The following is a 25,241-nucleotide window of genomic DNA, read 5'->3' as shown; positions in this document are numbered from 1 at the left end:
TGTGACTAGGTTTTTTTTTTGTGAACAATGATGCAACCACTTAGAGTTGGTTTTTCACGACTTTTTTTGTCAAATGTGGTAGTAAAGGCACTTGTTTGTTACTACATAGAGATGCTTTAAGGACATTCCCAATGCAAATAGCAATTTGTTACCTCCACATATCATAGACACCACATAAGACTATTTCCCTTCATATACGGCAGGGATTCGGGTCGGGTTTGACCCGAATCCAATCTGACCTTATCCGAATAGTTTGAGTCGATTTTCATATCCATTTATTTATTCGGATTGAGTTCAGATATAATTTTGGGGGTTTTTTTTTTAAAATTTTTAGTGTTATCCGATCGGGTCGGTTGGGTTCGGATTGAAAATTTCGGTTTGATTTGAATTTGGGTTCGGATTCAGATATAGCCATATCCGACCCGTCGACCTGTTCCCTGCCCTACCTTCATAACTACCTTGATGGTGAAAAGCTATCAGGCGGTGCCCAATGCAAATGTGTTTTTAAACTTCGGATGGTATGTTTCATTATGTCTAACTGTATTTTACACCGGGACAGAATGAAACATCCCATCTGAAATAAAATAAATAAATAAAACATGTGGGACGGAATAAAACATCATGTCGGGGAAAAAAAAACACGGGATGGAATAAAATATTCCATTTGAAGTTCAAAACTTAGTGACAATCTCGGTAGTAAGTGTTATCCCCATTGTTACCTAGTGAAAAGCTACCTCCATAGCCACCCTTACATTGGGCCATTGTTTTTGGCTCATAAGGGTGACAAGTCATTATTTCCCCTCAAAATCACCTACATTGGGAATGCTCTTAAGGGCATCTCCAATTAGGGGCTCTTAGTTCTAAATTGTCAATTTGTACTTTTTAAAGTGGCCTCCTTTAAAATCTAATTTTGTTTACATGTCTCAATTGGAAACTATAGAGTGGATAGTTAAGCTATATACATTTGTGTACAATCCTCCTCTCTCTATATTAAAACAAATACTATCTTAAGTGGATGGTCTTTTTCCTAGGCCGTCACCATTCTTGAGAAAGAGATATGCCACATGGACATACCTAAATTATTGAAAGTTTCCCAATATAACTACAATTCGAACTTTGTGTTAATATATAGAAACCTTCATTGGAAGAATCTAATTCGAATAAGTCAATAAGTAGTGGCTTATAATTTTCACTGAGATTTTTTAACATGACAATTTATTGGCTAAGGTCTCAAGTTTTATAGAGGATGGGTACTGGCAAATACCACACCGATTCAAAAGATACTACCCATAATTAGTGCAATACATCAAAGAAGAGGTGAACATCCAATCGGGTGAAGACGAAGTGATATGGACAGTTACAGAAAGGGGGATTATGAGATGAAGGACACATATGATAGCATCAGAATTGTCAGACAAAGCATTTAGTGGCACCATATAGTCTGGTTTTGCAACAAAATACCCATGTACTCCTTTATAACTTGGTTAGCGATGAGCAGAGGGTTGAAAACACTGTAGAAATTGAAGGAATGGAAGGTGGTGGCTAATGATGGTTGTGTACTATGCAATAGGGACTGTGAAACAGAGGAATACCTGTTCTTTACTTGCAGTTATGGCCGAGAGATATGGGAAAGGTTAATAGCAAGAGCTGGGTATCGAAGAGGGATAGAAACCCTTGGCAGCGTGAACAGGACTGGATAGTGCATAAAACTATAGGGAAAGGAGGCTACCAAGATGTGTTGAGGCTGTTGTTCACATGATACATTTATTGGACCTGGAAAGAGAGGAACAACAGATGCTTCGAACACAAGTTTGCGACTGCAGCAATAGTAACGCAACTGATCATAAATGAAGTTAAGATTAAGGTCCAAGCAATGGAGGTTAAAATGGAGGAGGGGCCTGAAAAGGAGAGGTTCGAACAACTGTGGCAGAAGCAAATAGAGGGGACTCGACATAAAAAAAAATCATATGCAAGTGGCAGAAGGCGAGGGAAAGCAATCACACTCTAAACTCTGATGGGAGTGTGAAAGGAACACAGGGACTGTGGGCAACAATAATACGAGATAGCAATGGGCTTGTAGTGGCAACAACCTATGGGCATTCAACATACAACAACATAGCAATAGTGGAATTGCAAGGGGTAGAGCAAGGGCTCGTTCTAGCCTTAGCACACAATGTCAGAAGGGTAGAAGCACATACAGATTCCTCTAACGTGGAAGCATTTCTAAAAATGAAGAGATCCCCCTGGCAGGTGAGAAAAATGATAAAAAACATAGAAGCAATGCAAAGTCGTCTCACTTTTTTCTCCATAAACCACATATATCGAGAGGCAACCCAACTTGCAGACGCACTCACTGCGAACTGCCCAAATGTAACATTGATAGAGCTTGTATCCAGTTGATGATTCACCCAGAGATGCCGAAAGGTACCGAACAAGAGTCATGGTGGACCTGGGTAACCACTTCGACAAGGACATCTAGTTCCAACGGTAAATCATGGACCGGTGTGGATCACCTTCAACTATGTGGGCATCCCTTTCCAAAATTGCAAAAATTGCTTCAGGTTAGGACATGACACGTACAACTGCAACATGGTACCTCCACCACGCCTCAATAATATTTTAGCAGTTTCACCACCGTAACAAGAGGTTATGCATCTAGATGGCCATACTACTCCAGCAGAGATAAAGGTCCCGCATATTCTGTACCCGAAAAAGAATAATGAAGAAGAGCGAAATCATTATCTAGCTCTCTTTGGGTTGGGGAGGCTATTTTTGTTCCAGCAATCGCTACTGATGCAGCTAAGACTACTCGGGTCTGCGGGGTTCCTCTTCATCTGATGGTTGCACCAATTACGATCCAACCAAGGAGAATAGGACACGATTAATTCTCCGATCTGCCCTCCCATCTGGACCTGAACCTATTGGCCCAATTCTGGGACCATGTACCAACCAGGCCATCCAGCGCCAGATTATCTCCATCTTTGGGCCTGATCCAACAAATACATCCCCAATCAACATCAACATCACAAATCAAGCCCTCCTAATCATCAAATCTCCTTCACCGATCTCACTTTCCCACCACCCCCAACGACTGCGAACATAACCCTCCCACCACCACCAATCTATCCAAATATCATATCAAAATCTCGCAGACAAACTAAGGGGAAATGTATCTTTATTGAACCCAAAGACAAACCTCTGAAGCAAATAAAAATCGAACCCAAAAAAAAAAAGAATTGGAGCCTGCAAATCTAAAAAACAAAAAGCTCAAATCATCAACTGAGGTTTCCCCTTATATTCTATCACCCCCAGTCACTAAAGCAAGCACAGAAGTGAGATATGATGCTCATATTACAAATCCACCTCTCCATCCACTCCGCATCTCAGACTTCCCTATTGAGCTGATTTGGGAATTAATCACAAATCCAGAGATCAATCGTCTCTTGCTATCACAAGGAGTGGTTCTCCATTCCTTATGGGGAGATGAAAAGTGGAATAATGAACAAGATATCTCAGCTGTCAGGCTTGAAGAAACAATGGTGGATGCTAATCAGATCCACCCCCAAATGCAACCTCCTCCCATTTTTGTTTTCGAAAACTTGGAAGAAACTACCCTCATCCCATCATATCCTGTTGAAACAAGCAATTATGGATCTCTCCCTTTGGGAATAGATATGTCTGAATCTTATTATCAGCTGCAGGAGGTGGTCACTGTCTCTTTTCTCCATGATCAGGTAGTTTATTCATGTCTTGTCATGTTCATTTACCACTCTATCACTAATTCATCGTTGTTATATACTCATTCATCTCATATCGAGGTTCCCCTCTTCTATTATACTTTTAATATAGATCTATGCACTACCTGTTCCTTCACACCTCACTCAGTTCTTTTTAGTCTATGTGTATCTTTCTTTATTTATCTATGGGACGTCTTATCTCCTCCTCTTTTGATCTCATCTCTTATTATAACATGTTTCTATTACATCTTTACAGTCTTTATCATTCTCACTATTGGTTGGTATGTATATTTGTATGACATCAGCTATCCTTATATCTTTTGGATTTTATCTGATTGGCGGTTAGTGACTAGACCTTTACAATCTCCAGTAGTGGTTATATGAAGACAATCAGTTGGAATTGTAGAGGGTGTGGAGGTCAATCCACTATTAGGCAAATAAAAAACCTTATATCTAAAGAGAACCCTGATATTGTTTTCCTTTTTGAAACAAAATTCAAGTCACAACACATGCAACATCTTTCTAACACTCTCAACTACCCCTTCTTTTTCTCTATTCCTGCTATTAATACTAATGGAGGTCTCTGCCTCATGTAGAAAGCAGGCCATGTAAATATTCTCAACTCTTCTCTAAACCATATCACAACTTATATCACCTATGGTAATCTCCACATTCCATGGATTGCATGTTTATTCTATGGCAGCCCCTACAAACCTAAAGACAGCAGTTGGAATCCCATTAGACATTTAAGCTTATCTCAACAACCCATTCTCATAATTGGAGATATGAACATCATTCGATCAACTGATGAACAACAAGGGGGCAGGGAATATGAATTCATAGATAGTTATCTAGCTCATGATATCATGAGAGACCAAGGCTGGTTAGACATAGGTTTCAAATGTTCTCCTTTCACTTAGTCAAATAAAAGAGTTGATAGTGATAACATACAAAAAAGATTGGACATAGCTCTCTCAAACTCAGAGTGGCACCTTCTCTTCCCAAATGCTACCCTCCATCATCTTCCAGCTATTGAATTTGATCACTGTCCTATTCTTCTTAATACACACCCCACATCTCTATCAACTGCCACTCATTTTAAATTTCATCACATGTGGATAGATCACCCAGACTATCCTGACATCATTTCTATGCATGGCCTGGCATAGGGTCCCTCATTCTCTTCATCCTTCCCTACACTCTGTCTCTAAACACCTTGCTTCCACCAAAAAAGCTCTCAAAATTTGGAACCAGTCCACTTTTGGAAATATTTTCAAACAACTCTCTTTATTAAACAACAAAATTGCTTTCATTCAATCCAAAGCACCTACTAAATAGAATGTTAACTTGGAACATAAAGCCCTTTCTGAACTTGATCATCTCCTTGCCAGTGAAGAAAAATTTTGGAAGCAAAAATCTAATGACAAAGACATCCTCGAAGAAGATCGGAATATTAAATACTTCCATATCAAAACTCTGAGACATAGACACTTTAATAAGATTGTGACTATTAAAAACTCAACCCACTCTGAGATTGGTTCCACTGTTCCCTCTCATTTCAAATCTCTCCTCTCTGACAACCTAGAGGGTAACATTAATCCCATTCAAAATCTATTTCCTAACTCTATCTCCTTCAATGATAATAGTGCTATTCTTTGCCCTATTACTATTGAAGAGGTTAAAGAGGTAATCTTCAGTATTGGAGGCCTTAATGCTCTTGGCCCTGATGACTTTCCAGCCATCTTCTACCAAAATTTTTGGGACATTGTGGGGCATGATGTTCATAATATGGTCAATTTTTTTTTAATCAAGGTCACTCTCTAGAACACATAAATTAATCACACTAACATTGCTCTTATTCCCAAGATTCCCAACCCAGCTCAATGCAGCGACTTCAGACCCATTAGTCTATGTAATATCTCCTATAAGATCATCTCCAAACTTTTCTCAAAAAGAATAAAAAACAGTGTGTCTAAGTGCATCTCTCCTTTTCAAAGTGCCTTTGTTCCCAATAGACAAATTACTGACAATATCATCATGGCTTATGAGATCATGCATACTCTTAAACACAAGAATGGTAAGGCTGGGCTTATGGCTATTAAGCTAGACATGTCAAAGGCTTTTGACAGAGTTAACTGGAAATCTCTTATTCACACCCTTACTTCCTTAGGTTTCGATCATAAAATTGTCAATCTCATTCACCAATGCATCACCTCCCCTCATTTTTCACCTTTAATCAATGACAACCCTTTTGGTCACTTTAAGTCTTCTAGAGGTCTTCGACAAGGAGACCCCCTCTCCCCTATTATTTTTATTCTCTGCATGGAAGTTTTGTCTAAGATTCTGCAACAAAAGATTGATGAAAATAAACTGCATGACATCTTTATCTCCAGAAATAGTAGTCCCATCTCACACTTGCTTTTTCCTGATGATGCATTCATTTTATGTAGGGCTAATCTAGATGAAACAAGAGCTCTCCTTGATGCTCTAAATACCTTCTATTCCATCACTGGTCAGGAAATAAACTTTGAAAAATCTGGGGTTCATTTTAGTAAGAACACTGGTCCTGATATTGCTTTTGACATAAGACACCTGCTTAACATGAGAAGTATTCATATTGGTGAAAAATACTTGGGTTCTCCTTTATTCCTAAGACAACCTAAGTCTGTGATTTTCAATGGTCTCATCACTAAAGTCAACTCTAGGATGGCAGGTTGGAAGAGTAAGTTGCTTTCCCAGGCAGCAAGAATTGTATTCATTAAATCTATCTCTTATGCTATTCCAGTTTTCCACATGAGTACATTCTTACTGCCATATAATGTTACTAACACCATTAATGCCTTTCAGAGAGACTTTTGGTGGGACACATGTAATGGTAAATCTAGACCCCTATATCTTAAAACTTTAAATTCTATCTGCCAGTAAAAAAAAAGAGGTCTAGGAATCATAAATATGGAATTGGACAATAAAACTCATTTAACTAGAATATTCTGGTACATTATTTCTATTCCCTCTTCCCTCTTATTTCAAGAGCTGAGAGGTAAGTACTTTAACTCTTTTGTAAATATGCTCAATAGTGATCTCAAACCAAGTTCTTCTTGGTTCTAGTAAGGTATGCATCATATTAAATCCCTTATAGTTGATAACTCAATGTGGCAAGTAGGTATGGGGGTCAACATTCATATTTGGAAGGATTCTTGGATTCCTGGGAGTCCTAAGGGCCAGGTGACATCTCTACCACCACCAAACCATGTCTATAAGTATGTGTCTAATCTCATTTTACACTCAACTAGAAGTTGGAACATCCCTCTACTCAACTATCTCTTTGACACACATACTAGTCAGTTAATTCAAAATATTTATCTTTCAAAGTATCAATTAGAAGATAAAATCAAGTGGAAACTGACTAAAAATGGAAAATCCTATGTCAAATCTATGTATCATAGTCTCATTGCACATGTATCGTCCCTCACTCATTCAAAAAGCAATCTTGCTTTTTGGAAAAAAAAACAAACTGTCCTTGAGCCTCTCTGCATGCATGGAAATGTTATTATGACTCTCTCCCTAATAGAGTTCATCTGGCTAAACTTTTCTTTATCCCTGATAAATCTTGCATTCTCTGTAATATGCTGCCTGAAAGTATACATCATCTCCTCTTATGTTGTCCTGTTACTAGAAACTTATGGTACTTTTCTCCATAACATCTCAAATTATCTGAATTTGAAAGCTTACACATCACACAATGGATAGACCTATGGTTTAATCCACCATTAACATGCAGGGCCGTCCCTGAGTTTTCAATGGCCCTGTGCAAACAGCGAAATGTGGCCCTCTTCCAATACTCTTCTGCAAAATCATCAATGAAGCTTTCAAAGTTAATTTTTTCTTTAAAAATTCATTTTCAATAGATATTAACGCTTAGCCCATTTAGTCTTTCTTGTGACATAGTCGATCTAAGATATGATTTCAATAATTTTAATTTTGAAAAACTTCTTTCTAGCAGACGCGGTGATGTTGGGAACAATCAACAAAATTTGTAAGCTATGCATGCATTAGGAAAACAATCGTGTGTCGTTTCAAGAAATCAAGTATATCAATAGCTTTATTTTTATCTTTTGGTAACACCTCTTTTAAGACTCTTAGTTCTCCATATAAGTCTTTCCCATCAAGATCAGAAGAGTTTTCATGTTTTAGAATAGTTTCAAGACGATCACAACATGCTTCCAACTGATTATCATCTAGTGAATTTAACTTCTCGATCTAAACAAAACCAAAAATATCCTCATATGCTTTTAGTTGCTCAAACCTTTTATCTAATGAACTAATAGCTTGATCTACAATAAAATAGAAATATTGATTTCTAAATGAGTCTTCCGCTGATTGCATTGACTCCTCATTGGCATTCTCATCAAAATGTCTCTTTCTACGAATTTGACGTTTCACTTGAAACACAGGATCAATTTCCATTTCAGTAGCAATATCTTTAGCAGTTATCATGGCTTGTGTGAGACCAGTTTCTCCATACTTTTTAAAATATGTAATCAACCATTTTATTTTATCAATAGCCATATCTATTTGCATGTCTTCAGATTGTAAGGTTTTGCTAATTGTATTAACGGTAGACAATATCTCATACCAAATAATCATGCCTAACAAGAACTCAAAATTTCCAATTCCATGTCTAGCTAAAATCGAGCTTCACTCTTTATTTTAGAATCATTATCGGTTTCACTAGGTTGAAGTAAAGCCTCTCTTATTTCCGGGAGCTTGATATCTAATTGCTTTAACACTATCAACACGACTTTCCCAACGGGTAGCCGATGCTGACTTAAGAGTAAACTCTTTCAGATTCTCTTCCAAAATCTGCCACCGCTTTGTAGATTGTGAAAACAATGTATAAATTCGTTGTACAACCCCAAAAAAATCTTTTGCTTTACCACAACAATTAGCCATATCACAAAGTGTTAAATTAAGACTATGACAACCACAAGGAGTATAAAATGCTCTAGGGTTAATATCTAGTAGTTTTTTTGTACACCTTGGTGTTTCCCTTTCATATTAGACCCATTATCATATCCCCGACCTCATTACATCATCAATATTAAGATTAAAATTTTAAGCACATTTTGCAATTCTAGAAAAAGTCCCCTTGGATGTATCATTCACTACCATAAATTCTACAAAATACTCATCTACTCTTCTTGGACAATTCTAAACATCCACACATCTCAATATCAAAGTCATTTGTTCTTGGTGACTAAAATCTGGAGTGCAATCAAGTATCACAGAGAAAAATATTTTGCTTCTTTAACTTTTTGAATAATTGCATTTTTTAATTTCAAAAGCTAACATACTTATCAATTCATTTTGTATTTTATGACCAAGATAATGATAATGAATTTCATTATTATCTATCGTTCGAACATGTTCTTGCATTATTAGATCCCATTCGCAATCATTTCAATTATGCCTAAAAAAATTTCCATTGTTTTTTTCATATAATTTCTCATTTGTTCCTCGTAATGCCAAGTTATATTTACCAAGATATTTCACACCAAATATTATTCTACGTAATACTGCCTTCCAATGTTCTTTCTCTTTGTTAATTTGGTGTTGAACATATTTATCAATAGTTTCTTCTTTTTCCAATCTCTTACATAAGTCATTCCAAGTGATCATGTTAATGATGTGGTTAGTGCATACTTGTTTCATGTTGATGAAGCCTAGTACTAAGATGCCCCCAATCATTATACCCTTCATTTACCAACAAACCTTTTTGAAAACTTTTTTAAAGAACTTGCAACAAAACAAAACACTTTATCCATTGCCTTGTAATATACTAACCATTTTCTATCCTCCTGTAAACTTGGGGTAAATGTCGAGTATAAAATGTTGAAGAGAAACGTCTATAACAACTATCTTTAGGTCCTTTTCGACTAATAGGTCCCTTATAGGACCCCTTTTTACTAATAAATCTCTAGATAATGTGTCAAGATTATTGTCCCAAGTTCTTGGGTCATAAATGTCTAAGGAATGGATTGAAGTTGTCAAAATTCGACTTGTTCATTTTCAAGATGGCCCATAACACCGGCATCCTCATTGTTATCATTTTCAATAGGGTCGGGATCACTAACATTTTCGTTTCCATTGTTATCTAGATCATCAACATTTTCGGTTTCATCTGAATTTGTTCCTAAACCTTGTGGTTCTTTAAGAATAAATTTATCAAGGGCTCCTTTCTCGAGATTGAGTTAGTTCTAAAAGTCTTTGTCTCTTTTACGTTTTCATGTCCAGATTGACACTTTCTAGGAAGCATTTAAAAAAAAAAAAAAAACTAACAAGAAATTGAGTTAGAACAATAGAACCTGATATGTTTAATGCTTAAATGAAGATGAAAGATTGAAAGATAGTGGTATGGATCTGCCTTGCTGAAGTCACTGACTCACTGCACACTTCACAATTCACATGACAATTTGTAATGCCTGCAATTAAAATATATATACAACACTAAATTAGTCTAGATTACTTTGGAATTAAATTGAGTTATTAAAATAATATTTAAGAAAGGGAAAATTGATTTTAATTTCTAACTTACTTGAAGAAGAATCAAAAGTTAGGTGAATAATCAAAGTGAAAACTAATACAAATCCACAATTGTAAAGAAAGAATTTTGAAAATGAGATGATACTAGATGATCAGAAGGTGAAATGGTGAATGAGGGGTTTTATTATTTTATTTCTTTTACTCTTTCTTTTGTATTTGAGTAATTGACTAATTTAGGCAAATAATTAATAAGGTATCTAGTCGTTGAGAGAGATATCTAGTCGTTGAGAAGAGATATGTTTTTCTTTTTTTCGATACTGATCATTTATTACATATCTTATTTCCTATTTTTACGAAAATAATTAATGAAGAAAGAGAATATGAGGGGATATTTCCGTCGTTGTTTATTGTGATTTGTGAAATTTCCAATTTTTTGGGCTTTTGATTGGTTTGGGCTTGTGATTTGCCAAATAGGCTTTTCTACAATATACTATTTTTGGGGCCTTGTATATTTTGTGCGGTCACCCACATTGCACTTCCGGGGCCCCATTAACATGGCCAATTGAACGACATGGATCGAAGTTACGTCTCTATCTAAATCGACAAATATGGCTTGAAAGATGCAATGTCTTGCATACCAAAATGCAGCCTAATTTGTTTAAACTACAAATGTTAGTCAACAAGTTCTTCCAATCAACTACACACTTGGAAGTCAAAACTCCCATAGTTATGACAGGCCCAATGGTTCCCAAACATGTGAGTTGGACTCGACCACATTCCAACTTCTTCAAACTCAATACTGATGCTTCCTTTGTTAAAGGGAAACAATCTAGCTATGGCTATGTTCTTCGAAACTCTAAGGGTGATTTTATTGTTGCAGGACTTGGGCATGGATGGGACCTCACATCAGAAGATGCAGAAAGCCATGGAATGCTCCAAGCAATCATATGGAGTAGGAAGTTCAGACTAATGCAATTGGAAGTTGAGACTAATTGCAAAAATGTTAGCACTTTTTTGGAGAAGGGACAAGCTAATGTCTCTTGGACTTCTCAACTATACCTTAATGATGCACTATCTAATTTGTCATTACTAGACAAAGTTAGCTTTACATGGGTCATCACGACATCTAACAAAACTGCTCACACCATAGCTGCTTTTGGAAAACTACACTTTAACTCTGCAGAATGGATACTAAACCTCCGTTTATGGCTTAGGGACATTCTGCGAGAGGATTGAGTGTCTGTAAATTCAACCTCTGTAATATTTCCTTCTTAATATATATCTGATGACGATTGTCAAAAAAAAAAAAAGAGTGAAAGAAAATAGCCTATGATGATGCTATAGGAAGAGAGTATGAGAGATGTAACTGAAAGCTTTTTTTATTTAATGAAAAGGGGTAGGGGACCTCTAAAACAACCTCGCTTAGGGCATCTCCAATGGGGGGGGGGGGTGTAAACTGTATAAAGTGGAAATTTTACACCCCAAACATAAAAAAACTCTCCGATGGGGTGCTTATATGAAGTAGGTAATAGTGTATTAGCTAATAGAGAGGGTGGGGAATTCCCCCTCTCGCTATTAGTTAATAAAAAGCCCGGACGTCACTTAAAATAACGTCTGTTTAACTTAAAAACTCATATGCCACTTCAACATACGTTTGAAGCTTTATTTTTCTGTTTGCGACGGTTTAAGTCCGTCGCTCAGTGATATATTAAACTTAAAAACACGGACGTTGCTTTGAATGACGTTTGAAAGTGGACCACTATTTGTTTTAAGCTTTTGCGACGGACCAAATCCGTTATTTTACATTATTTTGAATGGGCTGTGATAGTTTAAGTCCGTTGCTATCTATTTTTACACATTTGCCTCCACCTACCATTGGAATAGCCACAAATAGTAAATATACACTTTATGTATTTGGAATTTATCTAAAGTGTATAATCCTAATGGCGCCTATGTGGAGGTGGATTTTTCCATTCTCCATTGGAGATCCCTAATGGAGGGCATCTCCAATGGAGGGTGTAAATTGTTTAAAGTGTAAAATTTATACTCTAAATGTCAAAAAAACATGTTTCCAATGGGGGTGTAAATCAGGGTGATAAGCTAATAGCTAATAGAGGGGGTGGGGAATTCCCCATCCGGCTATTAGTTAATAAACATTTCGGACGTCACTTGAAGCAACGTCCCAATTAAAAAGAAATTCGGACGTCACTTAAACTCACGTCTGTTTTATTTTTTTTTAGAATTGTAACGTTTGCGACGGGTAAAGACCGTCATTTATTGGTTGGCCCAGTTTTAATAAACTTCGGACGTTACTCAAAGTGACGTGTGGTTTGTTTTTTTTTGTTAAACCCCTTACGACGGACTTTGACCGTCGGTTTTTCTCAGTTTTTTAATTTTACAAATTCTTAAACTTTGTTGCATTGGAAACCATTTTGGATGTGGAAACTATTAATGTGTAAGAGGGGCCATAAAATCCTAATGGCACCTATGTGGCACTTATGTGGAGGTGTATATATACACTCTCCATTGGAGATGCCCTTACCACCTAAAAAAAAAAATTATTGGCACCTAGTGGAGCCTTGAGGTGTAATTTTACACCCCGTTTGGTATGAGAATGTATGTTTATCCGCAATCTTTGGAGACAGTTGTCGAAATATCAACGTTGTTATATACCGGTGCACGTGCCACCAATACAAAACACGGGCAATCTATTATTAGGGTTTTGCAATTTGACCTCGTCGCCGAAAATGGTAAACCTCTTTCTCTCCCTCCCTCTAATGTATTACCGATTAATTTAGGATTAATATTATATTATTGTTATTGTAAATTATTACAGCCGTCACACAAGTCATTCATGATAAAAAGGAAGCTAGCCAAAAAGATGAGGCAGAACAGGCCTATTCCTCACTGGATCCGTATGCGTACTGACAACACCATCCGGTACATATTCTCGATTTACTTTATTATATTTATTTATTACTTTGAAAAGTTACTAATCTTTGTTTTTTTACAGCTACAATGCAAAGCGTAGGCACTGGCGTCGTACTAAGCTTGGGTTTTAACTGATGCTGATGTGGCAGTGTATTACATTGAGCATGGTTAGGAGACACTTGTTTTTCCTATTTTAGATGTACTTTAAAAACATAGCTTGGCTACGTGTTATTTTTTGGATTATATTGAAAAGGTGAAATTAGACTGCATAAGTTGGCATCAAGTATAATAGGATGTATCAATGAAATGTTTGCGACCCATAACTTTAATATTCCACATCTAGAGTTTAATAGTGCATTTGGTTGGTATGTTTCTGGTTTGTGTATAAAACTTAAGGTTAAACCCAATGAGATTGGAGGTCTTTTCGGTTAACTACGAGCGAACTCAAGTGCCTTTCACCTCCTTTGTGGTGGTTTTCTCTCCACCAATCTCTATAGCGAAAGCTATTATTACCACTTGCCTTCTTTGTCTACCAACCAATCAGTTTCGGGCTTGTTTTCCAATCAGAAAAACAAACGGCCTGTTAGTCTGAATTTGTAAACCATGTATGACGTTGTTCATTGTTTACTATGTGTTGATCAAATGTGCTTATTGTGGTCTGTGACTTTGATAGTTGGAAGTTGGAACAATCATATCTCGTGAGACACTTATCCAGTGTTAAAGCGTTCTAGACGCATTTAGAGTTTAACAAAGAAAAATATTGCAAATACTGTTGTATGAGTTAGTTGGATTGCATTTGAAATGTGTGAATTGTCTGTTTGTGTTTAGATTATATTTGAAAGGTGTAGCCAGTGAGCATGACTTCTTATTACTCGATGCCGAAGGTATCTGTAACCTTTACCAAGAGTTAAAGATCATCTCACGAGGGGTCTTTTAGCTTAAAGTACGACTGAACACAAGTGTTTGTGTCTCTTGTTTGCCCTGTCTTCTGTTTCGCTTCTTTCTTTTCATATTTGTTTCTATATCATTTTCTTTTGAACGCTAGTCTATGTTCATGTAAATTTGTGGAGAAAGTAAAGTTACAATTATATTTAACTATTTAAGAACCTTTTGTGTTTCTGATTTTAAATTTGTGGAGAAAGTAAAGTTACAATTACATTTAACTATTTAAGAACTTTTTGTGTTTCTGATTTGAAACGAGTCCAAATCTGATTGGTTGAAGTGGGAGAGATGCTGAGTGGTAGTTGGGTTTTCGAAATGGAGAGTTTGGTGGAGAGAGAACTCTCCACAGAGGAGATAAAGTCTGATTGAACAATTAAGTTTGAAAATTGGACTCAGTCAACCCTCCTTTCTCTGTGAACTCTCCATCGTGAAAGCTCTTATTACCACCCTCCTTTCTCTGACAATCATTCAGATTCGGACTCGGTTTTAGATCAGGAAAACAAACAGGTTCTTATTATGAATTTGTAATCCATGTCTGACATTGTTCATGGTTTGTGTTCGTCTCTTTGTTTGCCCCATCTTCCTTTCCCCTTCTATCTTTTCATATTTGTTTCTACCACAATTCTCCTTTGATGCCAATCCATGTTTCTGTAAATCGGGTAGGAAGCATAGTTACAATCACATTTATTCTGAAGTTGTAAACCATGCCTGACATTGTTTATGGTACCTTCTGACGAGTTCCTATGCTCACTATTATACCCTCATCGTTGTACACTCATCCTTGTCTTGTTTGAAATGCTACCTCCAGTGCCAATCGAAATTTTGTGTTCTCTTGCTATTTGAATTTTGAAAGAAACAACAGAATGACTGGCGCCAGCAAAACAATGAGGAAACACCAGTTGGTTTTCACTTTAAATCAACGATTTGCAAACATGGGTTGCAGAACCAGTATACTCCTTGTAATAATGAAGGGTTAACTAGTATTACCCCCCCCACTTGGGGCGTGTCCATGTCCTTTCAAGTGGTAAATTGTCTGGTGTTCTGGATCGCATTTGTAGGACACTTTCAGTAGCAAGTAGACGGCTGTTTAAACTACCGTGCCCAACGATGCATATTTATGGTGTAAGTGGTATTTGCATGTGTAGTCTTTATAGTTTATATACTGCACACTGGATACTGTGGATGCGAACGTAATTGTTTTTAGGGTTAACTAGTATTACCCCCATGAGCCAATTAGGATTTCCCCTCCCACTAGATGGGAAATTAGGGTTTCCCCCTAAACACACGGTCAACTTGGTTTGACCGTTAACTTTCAAGTCAAATAATTGAAAATTACACAAATGCCCTCATTGTTTTTAAAAAGAAAATGGTTTTAATTAGGTAGGGGTATTTATGTCATTTTCAATGGTCAAATCAAGTTGACCGTGTTTTAGGGAGGAGACCCTAATTTTCCATCTGGTGGGGAAATCCTAATTGGCTCATCTAGTGGGGGTAACACTAGTTCACCCTCGTTTTTAAAGAAGAACAGAACGCATGTTTTACAAGGGTAAAAGTTAACTATTTCATATTTTCATTTTAGTCAAGAATTGCCTGAACGTGGCTTCTCATGCAGTGGCCTTACTGGCCTAGCTTGAAATTACTTGGAAAACTGATGAGAATCGTGCGTGCTGATAGAATCGTCGTAGGTCTTCCCAGGGTCACGTTAAGTGCTGGGGAGTTTATGTACGTATAAATCGCATTGTTTAGCTACTAATTTCACATCAACGTTTACGTACTTCTAAGAAGTTGTCGGAAAATCTGATAATGTAATGAACGCTGAATATCAAAAACAAGTCTTACACTCTTACCCAGTTTATAGTTGATGCGATGATTTCAAATTCCAATGGGTACTGTTAAGACTCCACAGCAATTGCACGTACTAATAAATATCCCCAATACGGTAGCTGAAGTTGTTGTTTTACCCTTCACAGGCAGCCCTGGGACGAGTTACCATCAGAACTACTAGGAGTGTATGATAACACCATTCAGGAACTGGTTCATAGTTCTTCATCAATCTTCCACGCATATCTGCAGCCTAATCGTACGTCTTTGACTTCCGTATATTTCTAGATTTTCCTGATTGAGCTAGAGAGGTGTAAACACGGATCGATTTGGTCAAAACAATTAAGCCACTATGATGACAAACTTGGATTATGAAGATAGAAAGAAAGGATAAATGATTAAATGTAACTTCCACGGAAGAGATCAACATGTGAGAGGCGCTGTTGATACAGCAGCAAAACTCATACACAAAGAAGATGCTAAGGTGAACGTGAAGCGGTGAAGGCGTATGCTCATCAAAAATTGAGTAGTGTTGTGCTCTGTTCCAGTAGAATCGTACAGGAGTAAATAGGAAATTTATTTGCATCATGGAGGTCTGATCTAATCTGGGATAGCGTAGTATGCAAAACGTGGTAACCAAAACAAAGGATTGTTGCCGTGTTACTCCTCTTGGCCTATTCTCATGCTCATCCAATAAACTGTACATACATTTACAAGCAATCGATCATGGAACATTGACACTGACAGAAAAACATGGGATATATATGTGCAGCAGTGCAGGAGAGATAGAGATATGGCTGCATGAATAAGAGACCTGAACATTGAAGGTCATCACTTTTAAGGAGAATCTACAAGGTAGTTCCTGAATACACCACCCTTCCATATCCTAACAACTGAATATCAGAAACATCACAGGGAAACATAAGAACTGCCAGTTTATGTGATCGCGGAAAAGCCATGTTAGTTTCATCTTGTTCTAGCAGGGGAACCGGGACGAATCAAGGTATTTGTCAAAATTTCTTTTAACTTCCAGAATCAGTTGCTTTTATTGGATGAGCTTGGAAGCATCATGGTGGCTGATACATTAATATTACTTCTTGTTGATGTCTACTTGAAAAAAATATATATATGACCTAAAGTCTGGCGATGGAGGCTTACCCCTCACAACTAAGGTGTACGCCTCAATGCCTCAGGAACGCCTCACACACAGAAGCGTACGGCTCCTATGCATATACGCATTACTCAACGCTTCTAGGGCATTATAGGTACACCTCGCCTGCGCCTCAAGGCCTACGCGCCTCAAACACTTTTTTAAACATTGCTTAGTAACACTTTGGCCAAATTTTGTAAGTTGCAATCCATCTTCTTCAACTATAAACAACGAGATTTACATACACTTCAGAAAGAAAGACCAAACTTGAAACAAAGATATTCACAGCAACAATATATACAATACAGAGACCATTGATTCGTTTTACATATGCTTTGGAGTTTCAATTCTCTATAAAAAAAACAAGAAGAAGAAGAAGAAGAGACAATACAATAACGGAAAAGATGAATAACCGCCCATGGAGAAAGCACTTCTGTCAAATTTACACAAAGGTCTACTAGGCGGAACTCTCAGAAAACAGGGCATCCTTTTTTTACAATCCCAGGAGCAGTAGGACAAGCAGCCAAAGGACAATGATCATCGTAATCTAAACCCCACCATGTGATACCATTTATATCACGCATTTGGAGAGCGAAGTAGGCAATTGTGGCCATGAAGGCGATTCCTGCATCCAAGCCAGCCGATAGTATGTAATTGTGTCGTGCCCACCATGCCTTGTGTTTCTTATATATGTAGATGTTAAAGAAGACGCCCCAAATTCCCCATGTAATGTAGTTGATTGCTCTAGCAGGGGGCATCATACTTGTGGCTGTAAAGATCACAGGAATGTTGATCGCACTGATAAACTTGTTCCCTGGAAATTTTTTGGTAAGAAACCAGACAATGGCTGGCGCTATAGCACCAATTAGGAAGAACCAATTACTAAAGAGATAGAGTCCAAGATTTCCGAACATGCGCTGGGGGCCCACAACACCCCATATAATCGAAGCATTGTAGAAGACTTCGTCCCCAGGACAAGTCCACGGACTTCCTTCAGGCAAATTGTCTGTATCACAAATGTGTGGAATGGTATTAAGTAACCACTGTGCTGTGCCAAAATAAACCGTTGTTGCAACCACTGTGCCTGCCAGCTGAAATAGAAATCAGTGCAGAACAGGTCAGGGAGCACATGTAAAATTAGTAGTACAAAGCTGACTATATATTGAAGTGTAAATTTACCTGAGCGTGGAACATAGATTTCGGAGGGATTTTCATGTAGTGGCCTAGTTTGAAATCACCCAGAAAACTCACTGCCTGAACCATGCTGATATAACCATAGGTCTTGAAAGCTACGTTAGCAAGAGGCCTCCCAGGGTACAGATATCCAATGACCATTTCCGTAATCACGTTCAGTCCTGGGGCCTTCACACAAAAATGACATTGATTAGGTACTTTTATTTTCTTAAGTAAAACATGGTTAACTACTAATTATACATTTGCAAAACGTGCTTTACATTAGTCATTGGAAGTGATTGTATTATAGAATGAACTATGATTATTAAGACAAGTCTTACCTGGTTTGTTGTTGATGTTAGGATTGCAATAGGTAAGGTGAAAAACAGAGCCATGCCAAGCGCTAACAGAAGTCCCCACCAAGGTAGTTGAAGCTGTTTGTTAAACCCTTCACAAGCTACCAAGGAAAGAGCTATCATCAGAACTAGGATTGTGTGAAACCACCATTGAGGAACTTGTTCATATCTCCTCATCAATCTTGCATGCACATCTGGAGGTTGATCATGAGCCATTGTTCTTGTTTGTTTCCACGATTTCCAGATTGATCTAGAGAGGTTTAGACACAGATTTGGTCAAAGCAAAGTTATTATGACAATAAACATGGGTTAGGAAAATAGGAATAATTGACGAATTGAAGGAATGTACCCTCCATGGAAAAATGCAACATGGGAGATTGTCGCTGAGAGGGCCGCGAAACTCAGACAGTAGCTGAAGAGAAAGAAGATGCTAAGGTGGACTTTACTATAAGCATCATAGCCCACTTGGTTAAACCCGAATGTTTCTTCGTCTAAAATTCGAGAAAGGTTGTACGTCTTCCCAGTAGTGTCAAACAGATGAGAAGAGAACAAGGGAAATTTCTTTGAATCAAATGAATTAGTCCAGTATGAAGCTGGAACAAGGACATATGAAATTAGGAAGAAACCAAAGAGTACATTAAGGATGGTAAATCCAGGGCTAGCTAAGGGACTTCCCAGAAAACTAACTGCAGTATTCCAGTCAAATGCTATGGAACCGATTCCAAGACCCTTGAGGCCTGATCCAATCTGCTGCGCTGTGACCGAGTCTTTCCATATCCAACAAACAAAAGATAGAGAAGTAATCCCTGGGAACAAATAGCCTGGGATGATGTAATATGAAAAACTTGCTATGAGGACCGCAAGAAAGAATTGTAGCCTTGATAGTCCTCCCCTCGGCCTTTTATCTTTCTCATGCAACGCCCTGTATAATATATGCAAACAATTGATCAGAAAACAGTGAACATATATAGAAGGATCGAGATGGCTGTCTATAGGAGAGATAGAGATGCAACACCTGAACAGAGAAACTTGAACTAAGTTTGATGGCCACCACATATAGGGAGAATCCACAAGATATTTCCTGAATATACCAGCCCATCCATATCCTAACAACTGAATTTCAGAAACAGCAAATGAAACATAAGAAAGAGGTCGCGGAAAGCCAGGTCAGTCTCATCTTGTTCAAGAAGAATCAAGGCCTAGGAAGAAATTATACACGCCACTAAAAATTTTAATTTACTGTGGCAATCCCAGCAGAAGTTACAGAACCACCTTAACTCGCACTATGAAAAAGTTTTTGAAATTGTAACACTATGTACCTGAGTAGTATGGCATAACAAGAAGGCCGCAGTAGGATTAAGTTGTTTACGGTAAAAAGCTTTAACAATGGTAATAATACCAACGGCATACACACCACCTGAGCCTGCACTTGCCATTATAATGATTAACACATGCTCTTTTAGATTGAACGGTCCTGGATTCAGTGAGAAAGACCATTTCGTCATTGGAATTCTTATCTGTTTGGTTGGCAGAGTTGCTGCCAAAAACCTTCCAATTGGGAGGGCAACAATTTGAACAGAAACCGAGCCTAAAGAAAGAGGATTTTGCCGGTAGCCAAAAAACTGATTCAAGAACGCAAGAATTATACATGAAGAAATGCCTATAAGCCATGTTCTGAACGTTAGACATGGTAAATCTGGATCGTCCGTAATTGGAACTGTCAATCTGACTTCTTCTATAGGATTGTCATCAACTTCTTCTACTACTGCAGGGTAATACATGAAAACATTAATAAAAAGAAAATAAGTTAGTATTGCATATGGTAGGCATGCATGGTGAAATGCTTAGAAATAACTTGTAAAAGTTAGTGCTGTTTCAAATACTATCAACTTTTGCAAATGCCAAACTTGTTGCAAGCTTTTGATATATATAGATGATCCATTTACCATTATGTAAATGTAATATATTCTCCCTACACTATACACTAGATGAATTATTTCCAAAAGGATTCCATGGAATTGTTGAAACAACACGAAAAACGTTGTTAAAACAGAAAAAGCAGTTTCATTAATAAAAAAAGTAGGGACCTTCTGACGTCTTTGAATGTTTTTCCTTGGACTCCTGGTGGTCCTCTCCCATGTCTCTTCTTGGCCGAGGACCAACATGTTCTATTTCCATGGACTCCTGGTGACCCTCTCCCATGTCTCTTCTTGACCGAGGACCAACATGTTCTGTTTCCATGGACAGTGTCTGTAAATTGTAAAGTCTGCCGAGGGCTGAAAACATTGTTTTGTAAAGTTGACAAAGCTAAAAATAGAAAATTCGATTAACATAACTAAGATTAGATATTGATTCTCTACCGTTAAGGACGACCATTGAAAAAATGGGAATTTTTCTCTTTGCACTAGACTAGAAAATTGGTCGATATACAGAAGATTCTCAATATAATTAAGGACAGATATACTTATGATAGAAATTGCCTTGGGACAGATATACTTTGTATGATAGAAATTGCCTTGGTTTTATTCTATTTTAATTTCTTTTCCTGCTCTTTTTGGTAATCCAACAGGTGCAGGGTAGTTCATTTCTTTAGATGAAAATTCCAAAACAGATTTATCCAAAACAGAATAGATTCACTTTTGGGCAGGGTGCGAGATTATGTGTACACCACCCAACCCAAAAAAAAAAATACTATTCATTTTTATTTTTATTTTTTATTATTTTTATTATTATTATTTTTTTTTCTTTCTACAAAAAGTCTAACCAATAAAAATCAACAAAATTATACATTTATTTCAATTCATAAAACTAGAATGCGTTCAATACTAAGAATTTAATATAGATTAGCCATTTGGCCTGGCCGTGGCCAGACTTACTACATAGATAGCTAATGACTCAAAAGCCTAAAGTATACTTGAATAAATAATATATGTATATTGATAGCTAATGATTCATTGTTTATAATATATATATTTTGTTTGAAGGGTTTATGTTTTTCTAATTTTTTTTTTTTAAAATGGTTTTATTTCTAGTTTTGGGTTATTATTGTTCCTGTTGCAATAAGTTGTCAGGTTGCCGATGAAGGAGTATGGGAACCAAGTTAAGTAAGCTACTCAGTAATCAGTAAATCATACTGAAATAAAACTTGTAGCATAATATGAGACAATAGGCAGAACACAATCAATTCAAATAATATAGGTAAAACAACACCATTGTAAGAATGTTTCTATAACTACTATAGAAATATAACCAACATAGAATATGATATGTTCATTGAACAGCCGACTAAAAGACTCCAATGAAATTGACTACCAACATATGTTGCATATTGGAAAGACAATTGACAAAATATGTTTGGTGCAGTAAGCTTCATCACAAATAGTTTAAATGAAAGACAATGACAGAAAAGTGAGTTTAATGTAAGTATATTATCTCTTGGAATAACAAAAAAATCTAATAAAAGTAACTTTCAATATATAACTTGAGCGGTAAGCTTCATCACAAATAGTTTAAATGAAAGACAATGACAGAAAAGTGAGTTTAATGTAAGTATATTATCCCTTGGAATAACAAAAAAATCTAATAAAAGTAACTTTCAATATATAACTTGAGCATTTTTTTGTATGTCTGCAACGTAAATTTTTTGGCGCACTTCATTGTATATGTCAGGAGTCCATTGATGAGTCAATCACAATCTTTCCTGCAATAAGAATAATTTTAAGCGTCAGTTATTTATTATTTCAATATTTTATTTATGACTATTATTGAATGAGTAAATTACCTTAATTCCTAGACATTATTTCTTGGTATTTGGTTATTTATCCTCTCGTTTGATTTTAAAGCGTTGTTTTTCAAGATAGTAATAGAATATGTGAGGTGTATACCAAAACGTAGCAAAAACATTTTACAGGCAAAACTAAGATAAACCTATACAAATGTTCCCTAATATATATATATATATAAGAATAATACTACAATCTTAATACAACAATATCAAGAGGCGAGTACCAATTTAAACTAACTAATATAAGAATGTTATTCAGATAGACTTGAGGACACATGACCATCGAAACAAAGAAACGTATTCAAATAGACTTTTGCAGAAAAAGTGTCAATCCACAAAAGTTCTTCATTACATATATAGTCACTCGGTAGAGTGAGTAAATAGAAGTTTAACAATAAAAAAAAGAGTATAAATGGAATGAGCAGTTTATAGAATCCCCCATGAACCAATTTGCAATATAATCACTCAAAAAGTTTAGCCAACATACCTCATCACCAAAACAGATAGGAACTTTGGACGTTAAATGTGCCAAAATATAGGTTGAGAGGAACACCTTGTCAGCTGCATTCAATGACTTGTATCATAAATACCCCAGAGAGTTTTTTCCATTATACATTCAGTGGAGGGGCAAAGTTCAAAATAGCATCATCAACCACACTCAAAAACATTGCTAGCAAGTCTAGCTACTGCTTGATTCATTACCCCCATAACCCATGATGAATCATGTAACTGGTAGCTTCCTACTTATATATTTTACCATATTAAAACAATACCAAGGTGCATGTCATCTGCCTTTTTTTTTTTTGCATGCAAGTAGGGAGTATATTAAATAATAAAGTTTTGTTACAGAGATGTCAAGAGATTACATTAAGACTAGCTTAACAAAACCTGTAATATGTCCTAACTGGTGATTCCAATCTAGAAATAAAATCAGGTTTTGTAGTACTCCAAAGCACTTGATCACTATCCAAAGTTGAGGCCTTCCTTGCTGTTGCATCCGCTCTAAAGTTGTCTTCTCGACTTATGTGAGTTAGCTTAGATGTAACTCGTTTCCATCTGGACCTTAAATTCCAAGGTGTATTGTTCCCATTAAGACTATGCACAACTGCATTTGAGTCACATTCTATCCAAATGCATAGCCAATTGTTCTCTATTGCCTTCTCCATTGCTAGTAGAACTGCCAAGTATTCCGTCATCATAGTTAGTTGCAACACCCGAGCCCCTTGAGCCGATCTCAACCACCGATTTGTATTGTCCCTCGAATATTACTCCAAAGAGCTTGTTGTTCGGGTTTCCAATTGACGAACCATCAGTGTTTGCCTTGATCTCTTCTGCTTTAGGTAGCGTCCAGTGTACCTCCTTAATGATAGGTGATGGCCTTGGTCTACAAGTAACTCCAAGTCTGTGAAGCACTCGCAAGTCCAAGACATTGTTGTGCATAGTGGCTTTGCTCAACATAACAGCAACTATGATACCTTGAAGAACAGATGTCTAGATGTGTACCTTGTTGTATGTTAGTCCTTCGAAGAATCTTTTATTCCTAGTTTTCCATACCTGTACCAAGACATGTATGACGGCAGCATTCCAAAGATCCTTGATAATAGGACTTCTAGACTTTGTTGCAATGATCAATTCTTTGAAGTTATAACACCTAATGGTAACTTCAAAAACTGATGCAATCCAGTCCCATATCTCTCACAGTCTTGGGCATTCCCAAAGCAAGTGGTCGATGGTCTCCTCGTTGCATTTACACAGACAACATCTAGATGCTAGACTGACGCCGACTTTCTTCACTCTATCATCTGTGGGAACAGCTCTCTGGATGAGTTTCCACGCAGTACCAGCTGCTCTAGGATGTATATGATCAACCCATATCCATTTGTACCATCCCACCTTATTGTTCATCTTCCTTATAGAGTCGTGAGCAGAGTGCATAGTAAAGAGGCCATTTTTATCTGGCTTCCATATTCTCTGGTCGTGTTCATCTCCAGTTGGCTGCTGAAGCTCCATAAGATTTATGCCCAGCCTGTTGAATACTTCTAAGACTTGTGCAGGGAAGTCCCAATGGTTATTAGAAATCAAATCTTCCACCTTTGCTTTGAAACCTCTCCAATTTACATGAGGCAGGCAATCCGCAACAGACTTCCCGACCCATGGATCTCTCCATAAGTCAATGTTCTTGCCTTGCCCTACCACCCATCCCATGTTTGTTCTAATTTCAGAGAGAGCCCACCTGATCCCAGGCCAGATAGTAGACATTTTGTGATAAGTGAGCCATTGCCCATCATTCATTCTGTATTTTTGAAGCATAAATTTGCTCCAATCATTGTCCATGGTGAGAACTTGCCACACCGCCTTCATAAGGAGAGCGAGATTGATATCCCTAAGTCTTCTTAGACCCAAGCCCCCTTCTTCTTTAGGTTTGCAAACACTCTCCCATTTTAAAGTTATTTTTTTCCTTGTCGAAGGGTCACCCGACCAGAAGGTGCATGTCATCTGCCATCAACTATGTCACGCCCCAAATTTTATAATGACTGATTACCAAAGACACATGGCATCTACAGTCATTATGAAACTCGGGACGTGATCGGACCAACTAAGCAAAACCAAACTAAACAAAGACAGAATAATCATACAAAAATTTCGGCAAAGTCTCATTTGTATTTTCAACATTTCATAAACTTAAATCATGTCATAACCTGAAAATCATAACAATATAGATATCTCATTGTTTAATCCAGTTACTTAATCATCTTGACGAATGCCAGAACAGTTAAATAACCCTTACGCCTCGAGACAATTTA

At 37.1% G+C, this 25,241-nt stretch overlaps 3 protein-coding genes and 1 long non-coding RNA gene across 4 annotated transcripts; 3 read left to right on the top strand and 1 right to left on the bottom strand.

Annotated features, from left to right (window-relative positions):
* Nucleotides 1–11,009: 11,009 nt before the first annotated feature.
* Nucleotides 11,010–11,516, top strand: LOC147521957 (uncharacterized). Its single transcript, XM_086566797.1, has one exon. The coding sequence runs from the start codon at nt 11,010–11,012 to the stop codon at nt 11,514–11,516; it is 507 nt and encodes a 168-aa protein (XP_086422923.1).
* A 1,364-nt stretch (nt 11,517–12,880) lies between these two features.
* LOC147521956 (large ribosomal subunit protein eL39z/eL39x-like) lies at nt 12,881–13,483 on the top strand. Its single transcript, XM_086589730.1, has 3 exons — nt 12,881–13,030; nt 13,117–13,220; nt 13,294–13,483. The coding sequence occupies exons 1-3, from the start codon at nt 12,899–12,901 to the stop codon at nt 13,340–13,342; spliced, it is 285 nt and encodes a 94-aa protein (XP_086445856.1). The 5' UTR covers nt 12,881–12,898; the 3' UTR covers nt 13,343–13,483.
* Nucleotides 13,484–15,705: 2,222 nt separating this feature from the next.
* LOC147521955 (uncharacterized) lies at nt 15,706–18,139 on the top strand. Its single transcript, XR_015211467.1, has 2 exons — nt 15,706–16,977; nt 17,114–18,139. It is a non-coding gene; the product is annotated as an uncharacterized LOC147521955 (long non-coding RNA).
* On the bottom strand, nt 17,392–21,120 carry LOC147521954 (oligopeptide transporter 1-like). The gene is made up of 7 exons (XM_086589704.1): nt 20,741–21,120; nt 19,973–20,418; nt 19,669–19,766; nt 19,003–19,575; nt 18,639–18,903; nt 18,304–18,486; nt 17,392–18,215 (listed from the first exon to the last, which is right to left on the bottom strand). The coding sequence occupies exons 1-7, from the start codon at nt 20,937–20,939 to the stop codon at nt 17,595–17,597; spliced, it is 2,385 nt and encodes a 794-aa protein (XP_086445830.1). The 5' UTR covers nt 20,940–21,120; the 3' UTR covers nt 17,392–17,594.
* Nucleotides 21,121–25,241: the final 4,121 nt, after the last annotated feature.

The sequence above is a fragment of the Coptis chinensis genome, chromosome 1, assembly GCF_015680905.1.
Source record: "Coptis chinensis isolate HL-2020 chromosome 1, ASM1568090v1, whole genome shotgun sequence".
Classification (NCBI taxonomy): Eukaryota; Viridiplantae; Streptophyta; class Magnoliopsida; order Ranunculales; family Ranunculaceae; genus Coptis; species Coptis chinensis.
Note: the sequence above shows the minus strand (reverse complement) of the source record. Positions and strands in the feature narration are given on the sequence as shown.

Coding starts and splice junctions, on each gene's coding strand:
- LOC147521957 (XM_086566797.1), top strand. CDS start 11,010: ATGACAGGCCCAATGGTTCCCAAACATGTGAGTTGGACTCGACCACAT.
- LOC147521956 (XM_086589730.1), top strand. CDS start 12,899: ATGTTTATCCGCAATCTTTGGAGACAGTTGTCGAAATATCAACGTTGT. Junction 13,031..13,116: donor TGACCTCGTCGCCGAAAATG/GTAAACCTCTTT, acceptor AAATTATTACAG/CCGTCACACAAGTCATTCAT. Junction 13,221..13,293: donor CGTACTGACAACACCATCCG/GTACATATTCTC, acceptor GTTTTTTTACAG/CTACAATGCAAAGCGTAGGC.
- LOC147521954 (XM_086589704.1), bottom strand. CDS start 20,939: ATGTTTTCAGCCCTCGGCAGACTTTACAATTTACAGACACTGTCCATG. Junction 20,419..20,740: donor ACATTCAAAGACGTCAGAAG/GTCCCTACTTTT, acceptor ATTACCCTGCAG/TAGTAGAAGAAGTTGATGAC. Junction 18,216..18,303: donor AATCTATGTTCCACGCTCAG/GTAAATTTACAC, acceptor TTTCTATTTCAG/CTGGCAGGCACAGTGGTTGC.